We start from the raw sequence: 9,564 nt of genomic DNA, 5'->3' as shown, positions 1-9,564 counted from the left end.
GAAAATGGGAGACACCGGCCAATCGACGAGCGCGGCAGCATGCGTCGATTTGCGTCACGGCTGTTCGGCTTTTTCGGGGCCATATACTAGTTAATAAGTCGCTGCAGGTATGAATCAAGTATAAAAACTTTATAATAACAAATTATATTTACATGCAAGTTGTTATATGCCTAAAATGTCTCAGTAAACAACTGTTTTAACCTTTTCTTGACTCAAGTTTTCTTTTTTGGCCGCTAGATGGTGTCGCATGCGTGCAATATGGCATCGTCTGCTGCTGCTTTGCGCGCGCGCGCGCGGTATTGTTGGTATTGTTCAAACGTTCCGAACAAAAGCTGAGAAATGGCTCAAGCGGACCGCCGCCCTCTAGGCCCTCATGTTTCCCAGCAGCAGCGCCATATACTGGTAGAATTTATGGAGCAACATCCATGCCTCGTGAAAGGTTCGTCGGCGTTGACGCCAGACGTTACGAAGACGACGAAGGCGCAATTGTGGCGCGAGCTTGCCGCTGCGCTCAACGCCGAAGGCCCTGCGACAAAGACCGTTGAACAGTGGCGGAATTATTGGAAGAAGGAAGTTTATAATTGTCGCCATGATGCAGCCGTTGTGGCAGCTGAACACAGGTAAGCTCTTGATCGGGTATGCACTTCTGCTGTTGTGCAACAATTCAGCGCTTGTTTATTTCTAGGGGCACCGGCGGCGGCCGTTTGTCGGGCCTTCGGGGCCGCATCCTCTCTCTTGTCGGCCGCTCAAGCGCATTTGGTGTGTGCGACGACATTTATGACGAGGTATGTTTGAGTTTGAACGAAAAACAAAAAAGAAACCCAAAAGATTCACGCAATCCGCATTGTCCTCAACAGAATGAACAGCTGGCGTTCCCGCGTTTTGCATTGAGCGATATCATGAAAAAATACTTAATAAATTATCTGCTCCGAACGGTCATAGCGATATAAGCCTTCAGTGCTTCAAAATATGTTACATCTTGGAGATTCTCAAGTTCTCTTGGATCTCTGTGTGTGCTCCTTTTATTTTTGCTTAACTTCAGCACATGTTACTGTTTGAAAGCATTCATGTTGAGAGAAATGATTCATGAATCGCATTCCCAGTATTCGCTGTGATATTTTTGTGCATTCAGGAGCGGAGCACCCCACTGCCCTCATCTCCACAGTCCCTTGCGGGTGACTGCTCAAGTCCCCAGCTGCAGCTTCGGGCTTCTTGTGTCCTCGGCACCATTCCACAGCCTGCAGAGGAAGGAACGCCATGCCGGCGACAGCATCGGCCCCAGCGTATTTCGGTTGGGGATGAGCCAGGGACGAGTGGCTTGTCGCGTAAGTTTAACCTTGTGCATGACTGGTTAATGGTATCAAGGTTCTCTGCTGCATGTCACTGTGTATACACTGCCAAGTGATGAGATCCGCACAGCAGCGATTAAGTACTGCAAGAATGACTTTTCTGTGTATATTTTTAGGGGCAGGCCAGCACGAGAAACGTACACCTTCCTGCAGGCCAGGTGCCGAGGACTACCTACCAGGCATTGCGGCTGGGTACGAGAAGTCTTTGGAGCTGGGGGCTGCAATCAAGAGTGTATGTGGATGTTTTGCTGCTTCTTACATTGTCATTACAAAAAAAAAATACTGGGAAAGAACCTACACTGTAAGAGGCAACATCTAATGCGGAATGTACAAAAACCAATGAGGAACTAACAGGAGCGCTAGCCTGACTGCACCCTGGCATCCACAGTGGCTCATGACAGGCACCAACATTAATAGCACATTGACTAGAAATGCAGCAATGTGCTGTGCTGACATCCGCACATCAAAGAAACTCAGATAGATAAAATTGATTCATAGCTGCATGCTACTGTGCCCCTAGCTCAAGTGCTGCCATTGTGATTTAAACTCCACAAATGAAATAAAGATCAAGACGATGAAAGTAAATGTCACAAATACTTGCTGATGACACCTCAGCAAAAAACACTATTTATTGCTATATTCCCCTTTAGCTAGCTCTTCCATTGTTGAAGTAATGTTCTTCAGTAAAGCAGGGAGGTATTTCCTGGCAATGTGAAAAAGATTACTAATAAGCACTTCATCTCTTATGTTAGATTGTGCAAGGTGTTTGTTACATCTGCGCCTTTTTCTTGTGTGTGTACAGATTAATACTGTCGTAAAGGGCATGACATGCACCTTAGCATTATTTCTCTCTACTCCCCTAAAATGCATTGAGGGAGGGGGGGGGGGGGGGGACATGAACAATGCACTATCCACTTTTCAATGAATTGTCTGGCATTGAACTTATCTGCTGTGGGTATAAAAGAATCCAGAAAAAGCGAGAGATCAGTATGTTCACGCAGGAAAAATGCTTGCTGTATGTTTTACTGCTGCCACTTTATTCAAGTTGCAGTGTTCATTTATATTTCAGATGGCCTTGGGGTTAGGACATATTGTGGCTTCACTTGACTAGGTGTGCACATGATAGGTTTCTCTTGCATAGAATGATGCATATCAATTTCAGATGGGCACCTTAGCAATATTTGGAGAGTAACATGCAGTGTCCAAGCATTGGAAAACGTTTTCACTTCTTGTGGTTGTGTGCTAGTATATTGGTGACATGATATCGGCTTCCTTTTGTTAACAGGAACTGCAGCAACTGAAGGATGCGATGGCATCAGTTGCTGCAAGCACCACGCAACTGGCAGAGGCAGCTGCAGTTCAGTCTGCTGCCCTGCATCGCTTGGCTGCTGCAGCAGAGGCGCAAGCCGACTGCCATTCACGTCAGGCCATTTCTCTAGAAAGAAAGGTGGCCATTGCAGAGCAGCAGCTGAATACTGAGACTGCATCTCAGGCACGCCTTGTTGCTGCCGCTGAGGGCCAATTTTTAGTAGGGCAACTAATACTGCAGCATTTACAGAGGCTTGCTTCAGCTTCCAGTGGTGTAGCTGCACTTCCAGGAGGGCAGATTCAGTAGTTGCCTTGCCAAAGTTCTTTTCATTATATCATTATGTTCCAGTATGTTATTCAAGAGAGTATAATTATTTTTTAGATCTGTAGCCAAGAGACCACTTTTTCTTAATTTTACCTTACTAGCCTCGTTTCACTTTACTATGTCACTCCAGTCAACTGTCATAATTTCAGGGTTTTGTTTTGTAAATATTATTTGTATTCAATATAGTTTTATGTTTTTGCTGTGCAATGCTAACCAAGCTGAAACACTGATAATTTAGTATTGGTGTGTACTTAGGATGACTTTTTTGGTTTACACTGTTTTTATATGTACTCGAGAAGTTGTCGCAGTGCTTACTGGAATATTGTTTATTGATGTGTCAATAATATTGAGTGCATTTCATTAATTTTACTGTAGTATTTACTCATACTTCACTGTTGCTCAAGTCAAGACACTGTGATAACTTTGTAATGATGTATTTGTGTAGTGGGGGATAATTACTCGTTGGCATCCAGTGAAGTGGAGCCAAGCAGCTTTCACAGAAACTCCATTGAAACATTTGCCCTAGTGCAGCCCGTGTTCATGCTCGGGACCATTGCCTGCATAGGGCAGTTCTCTCTAGTGAGGATGCGAAAATGTCAACAGTGAGAGGCAGTCATGTTTGCGCAATAAGAACACTGATCATCTTCATTTATTTTTATGTACAATAGTGCAATACACGGGCATGTCTGGCAATGCCAGACAGGGGCATAGGAGGCAATGAATGCTGACTGTGAGCAGCTAAATCAGGTATGAATGTAAAATGTAGGTTTCTTTACAAAACGGAAAACTGCCTCTGCATATTTTCTTCTCAAGGCAGTGCTTTGGTAGAACACATTAGACATGCAGTTGTATCCAGTCCAGCAAACAAAGCCAAGTGCCGTGTTGCAAAGCACGTCAGAATGAAAGTGTGCATTTAAATACTTGACCCATGAAATATACTGCATCTTGTTATCCATGTTCATTATTTCAATGCATCCACTTCTATTTTTCTACGTCTCATAGACGCCTTGTTTGCACTGCTCCATCATTTGTATGACTGTTTACGTTACTGTTACATGTAATTCACACTGTCTGGGTTTAATGGGCTGCAAGCAGACTTAATCAGAGTTAACTGTGGTATATTCCAACTGCGAAGAGATGATAACCGATGGTCGCTTAGGGTAACAAACTGGATTCCAAGGGAAGGAAAGCGTAGCAGGGGGCGGCAGAAAGTTAGGTGGGCGGATGAGGTTAAGAAGTTTGCTGGGGTCAAGTGGATGCAGCTAGTACAGAACCGGGTTAATTGGAGAAATATGGTAGAGGCCTCCGCCCTGCAGTGGGTATAGGCAGGCTGATGATGGTGATGATTCCAACTGCTCGTGGATAGGCGTCCTATATATAACTCGCTGCCTCTTTTACAAGGGAGCCACGTTCCGTAGTGTCCTTTTTGCTACGACATTATAAGCTCTGTTGACATTTCTGTGTGCAAAGTTCAGCTAAAAACTCAGATTTTTACACAGTTGAGCTGTTTTTTGGCCGCATTTATTTATGAATTCAGAAATTCAGAACGAGAAAATAATTTTGGTTGGAAGCGTTTTCCACTGGATGGTGTCAAAGAAGCCCATATTGGCAATGAAGCTGCTCCTTCATTTGTATGACTGTTACGTTACTGTTACATGTCATTCACAAAGTCTGGGTTTATTGTGCTGCAAGCAGACTTAATCAGTTAACTGTGATATATTCCAACTGCTCATGAATAAGCTTCCTATATATAGCTCGCTGCCTCTTTTACAAGGCAGCCATATCCCGCAGTGTCCTTTTTGCTACGACAATACAAGCTCTGTTGAGATTTTTCTGCGCAAAGTTCAGCTCAAAACTCTGATTTTTACACAGTTCAGCTGTTCTTTAGCCGCATTTATGAATTGAAAAATTCAGAATGAGAAAACAATTTTGGTCGGAAACGTTTTCCACTGGATGGTGTCAAAGAAGCCCGTATTGGCAATGAAGCTTAATGAATACCAACAGCCACAAGGTTTGCTGTAGATGCGGTGTGTTTTATTTTCAGTAACCTATATTTGTGCCAATATAGATGGAGCACGGCAGGAGGTAAAACTCAGCCGAGCTTGAGAAGCTTCTGGGCCCGTTTGAGGTTATAACAGTGGCAAGAATAACACAGCTAGGTGTATATGCATGCAAGTATAAAATAAATATGTCCACACATAATCATACCATAAAATAGTCATGATAAAGTAAATAAGGGCTAAAGACATGATAAAAATACCAGTGGATGACTTGTGTATTGACCAAGGTGATGCATACACGGTAATAAATTACTGGTATTTTAAGTGTCTTTATTCTAAGTTTCAAATATACGGTTTGTGTATGTATAAGTCTATTTTTGTATTAACAGTTTCAGATCCACAGAATAAAAGTTTAGACTCTGGGAGGCCTTGGAAAGCATTTTTATTACATGAAATATTGAAATGATTGAACTGTAACACACTAAAATGCAGCTGTTTGGACAGTCCTTAAAATGCATGCAAAAGATTTGGTTCATGCTTTATACATGACATGAAATAGGTCTCACTCCGCTAACTTGCTGAAAAAACGCACAATAAACAACCTGTACATCATGATAATACACTGGAATAAACATAGTCGTGCCTCATTCACCTAACACCTTATGATCCCAATAGTTGATAAACCTTCATAGGAAATTTTTTACTGTTTGCACGAACAGTTTGCAAATGAAATCTCCAATAATAGGCCTATTTTAGCAGGATATGCAATTAACAGCAGATTATAAAACTCTCACAACAAATGTAACGTGATAACTCATTTTGAGTAAGGGATTTTAAAAAGCAGGTCCTTGGAAAGAATTTTTATTACATGAAATATTGAAATGATTGAATTGTAACACATTAGAATGCAGCTGTTCGGACAGTCGTTAAAATGCATGCAAAAGATTTGGTTCAGCTTTATACATGACATGAAATAGGTCTCACTCCGCTAGCTTGCTGAAAAAACACACAATAAAAAACATGTACTACATCATGATAATACACAGGAATAAACATAATCGTGCCTCATTAACCTGACACCTTATGATCCCAGTAGTTGCATAGTTAGGAAATTTTTCACTGTTTGCACGAACCGCTTGCAAACGAAATCTCCAATAATGGGCCTATTTCAGCAGGGGATGCAATTAACAGCAGATTATATAACTCTCTCAACAAATGTAATGTGATCTCATTTTGAGTAAGGGATTTTAAAAAGCAGGTCCGCTGAGCAAGCAACGTATACCTTATACTTTACCTTATACCGCATACTTTTGCTGCTGTTATCCTCGTTTGACTGTTTTTGCTACTCCTAATGACTTCCTATGCTGTTGATGTTACTGGGGTTCTGTTCACTTTTTAGGATTTTTTTTCTTGGCTCAGCTTTGATCTTATATGACTGCTTGTTGCTGCCATTCATCCCTTTTTTCAGTAGCAGCACGTACCTTCCCATGATTTTTGGGATATATGCTTGTTTATGCCTTCTGTGATATAAATAATTGGGTGGGTTAAACATTCTTGTGCCCAAGCATTGTTTACTTGCTCATGTGATTCCCTGTCTGTATTTAAAGCTCTGCCATTTTCAGTAAAATTTCAGTCGTTAATAGCAATCCTGTCGTTTGTGTGTTCCTCTTCTGTCCCTGCTTTTTGCACTGCTTCTACTTTACTTACAATAATGTGCGATTTATTTACCGATTCATTCATTCAGTCATTTTATATGGACGACACAAAGTGTGGGTAATTTTCGGGTGTCCAAACACTCTGTCTGGTCAACAAACAGGAAGGAAAGGCACGAAGCCCATTACGGCTCATGATTTTTGTCTCAGTAAAATGGATACAAATGAGAAAAGCAAATCTCGACTACCCCCAAATGAAATGCTTTTTCTGCATTTTCAGTGCATCCAACTAGAGGAACACAATTAGAAACTGCAAATGACTAAGAGATGGCCCTTTCCTTCTGTGGCTTTACAGTGCAAAGTTGCCTAGCCAAAGCACTGTATTGCTGTATATATCGCATGACTGGCTGTGAAGAAACTGTTCTCTGCAGCTTGTGCAAACTAGAAAGCCAATTCAGCAGCTTTCAGGCAGTTCAGTGCTGACGTCATGTAGCAGCAGTCTATGGGCTGTGTTAAGAGTTGTACTACAAGTTGTGTCAGTCATCCATGAGACACCACCAAGGCACCCTTGGTACCACTAGAGACCCCCCCCCCCCCCCATCAAGTTGCACCAAATTATTTCGAACATAATGTTCACCAAGGTAATGGGCTTGTACTTCCCAGATTTATGAGTATTTTGAGCTTCACTGGCCCTTCCTATGCACAAAAGCAAACCTTAATCATGTTGTGTTTTAAAAATATTTTTCGTTCCTCTTACATTAATTCTCATGCACAACTTGCATTAAAGACAGTTTTAATGGGGACCAAGCTGCTGGGCTTAATCACAGGGGTGCCAGAGGAAACGCAAAGACTCGTACACAAGAACGAAGAGGTAGACACAGACGGACGCTGCATGCATCAACTGGCCCAAGAGCTAACATTATTGCAAGCTGTTGAGGCATGAATGCAATTCAGAATGTAAAATATGCTACACTGCTCCTTTTATTATTTTTAAGAATTTGGCATGCCTGTCTGCAGATATCATTCTTTAGTGCTGCTCGGAAGCAACAGTTACCATACAGTTCCTGTGGCAATTGTTGCAAGTCCGATGAAACCAATTCTCCTAGCTGCATAAACAAAATAGTGAAACCAAATTATGCTCTAAAGCACGATGGCCGTGCATAGATGGAGGCAAACGTGCTGGTGCACTGGACTGTGTCAGTGCTTGCAAAAGGACCCCAGGTGGTCAAAATTAAGCGTGCCCACCACTATGGTTTCTACAATAGGCTGTATATTGCACATAGCCCATACACAACACATATTTTTTCATTCTATACCAACTACACTAGTGTAGCAAAAGACTGTTGGAAGTACTAGAGTTTTGCGACACTGGTGTAAGCCACAAGGTAAAACCGTAAAAACCACAAGCAGGATGCAGAAAGGTGAGACAAACACAGGCATTGACTGACAACTAACCATTCTGTGTGTGGTTAGTTGTCAGTCAGCACCTCCGTTCGTCTCACCTTTCTGCATCCTGTGTGTGGTTTTTGCACTGTTTTATCTTGTGATGATCAATCAAATAGCCCGTGCACTGGTGTAAGTAAAAAAGAATGGCCCTGCTCCATGTGCAATCAAGCATGACTGCAAGGACTGGCGTCGCTGCCTGGCCAGCTGGTGCATCAGCCGACGACGCACTTGTCTGAGGTGTGCAGAGTGTTGCGACCTCGTCAAAGAAAAGAGGAGCACAATACGACATCGCACCTCCTTTCCTTTTGCCAGGGTCCATTTTTTTTTTAAATCTACACCAACTACACCAGTGTAGCAAAAGACTGTTGGATGTACTAGTTTTGCTACACTGGTGTAAGCCACAAGGTAAAACAGTGTAAAAACCACACGCAGGACGCGGAAAGGTGAGAGGAACACAGGCGCTGACTGACAACTAACCACACACAGGATGGTTAGTTCTCACTCAGCGCCTGTGTTCGTCTCACCTTTCTGCATTCTGTGTGTGGTTTTTGCGCTGTTTTATCTTGTGATGATCAACCAAATAGCCCGCAATGTGTTATTCAAGTGCACTGGTGTAAGTAAAAAAGAATGGCCCTGCTCCATGTGCAATCAAGATTCACTGCAAGGACTGGCGTCGCTGCCAGGCCAGCTGGCGCATCAGCCGACGACGCACTCGTCTGAGGTGTGCAGAGTGTTGCGACCTCGTCAAAGAAAAGAGGAGCACAATGCGACATCGCACCTCCTTTCCTTTTGCCAGGGTCCATTTTTTTTTAAATCTACACCAACTACACTAGTGTAGCAAAAGACTGTTGGAAGTACTAGTTTTGCTACACCGGTGTAAGCCACAAGGTAAAACAGCGCAAAAACCACACGCAGGACGCAGAAAGGTGAGACGAACACAGGCGCTGACTGACAACTAACCACACACAGGATGGTTAGCTGTCAGTCAGCGCCTGTGTTCGTCTCACCTTTCTGCATCCTGTGTGTGGTTTTTGCGCTGTTTTATCTTGTGATGATCAACCAAATAGCCCGCAATGTGTTATTCAAGTACACTGGTGTAAGTAAAAAAGAATGGCCCTGCTCCATGTGCAATCAAGCATCACTGCAAGGACTTGCGTCGCTGCCTGGCCAGCTGGCGCATCAGCCGACAACGCACTCGTCTGAGGTGTGCAGAGTGTTGCGACCTCGTCAAAGAAAAGAGGAGCACAATGCGACATCGCACCTCCTTTCCTTTTGCCAGGGTTCATTTTTTTTTAATCTACACCAACTACACTAGTGTAGCAAAAGACTGTTGGAAGTACTAGTTTTGCTACACTGGTGTAAGCCACAACGTAAAACAGCGCAAAAAACACACGCAGGATGCAGAAAGGTGAGACGAACACAGGCGCTGACTGACAACTAACCACACACAGTATGGTTAGTTGTCAGTCAGCGCCTGTGTTCGT

At 43.1% G+C, this 9,564-nt stretch overlaps 1 protein-coding gene across 1 annotated transcript; it reads left to right on the top strand.

Moving 5' to 3' along the window:
- Positions 1–589: 589 nt before the first annotated feature.
- On the top strand, positions 590–7,004 carry LOC146210056 (uncharacterized). Its single transcript, XM_084581684.1, has 5 exons — positions 590–620; positions 1,104–1,325; positions 1,466–1,581; positions 2,635–2,841; positions 6,990–7,004. Exons 1-5 carry the CDS (start codon positions 590–592, stop codon positions 7,002–7,004), a joined length of 591 nt encoding a protein of 196 aa, XP_084437810.1.
- The last annotated feature ends 2,560 nt before the right edge of the window (positions 7,005–9,564 follow it).

This window comes from Amblyomma maculatum, chromosome 1, assembly GCF_055883805.1.
Source record: "Amblyomma maculatum isolate TAMU_Amacu chromosome 1, ASM5588380v1, whole genome shotgun sequence".
Lineage (NCBI taxonomy): Eukaryota > Metazoa > Arthropoda > Arachnida > Ixodida > Ixodidae > Amblyomma > Amblyomma maculatum.
The sequence above is the reverse complement of the archived record's forward strand: the minus strand, read 5'-3'. Positions and strand labels throughout refer to the sequence as shown.

Bases quoted from the DNA above. Each gene is read 5' to 3' on its own strand.
- LOC146210056 (XM_084581684.1), top strand. From the start codon at position 590: ATGATGCAGCCGTTGTGGCAGCTGAACACAG. The intron at 621-1,103 runs GTAAGCTCTTGA...TCGCATTCCCAG, and splicing joins GTTGTGGCAGCTGAACACAG to TATTCGCTGTGATATTTTTG. The intron at 1,582-2,634 runs GTATGTGGATGT...TTTTGTTAACAG, and splicing joins TGGGGGCTGCAATCAAGAGT to GAACTGCAGCAACTGAAGGA.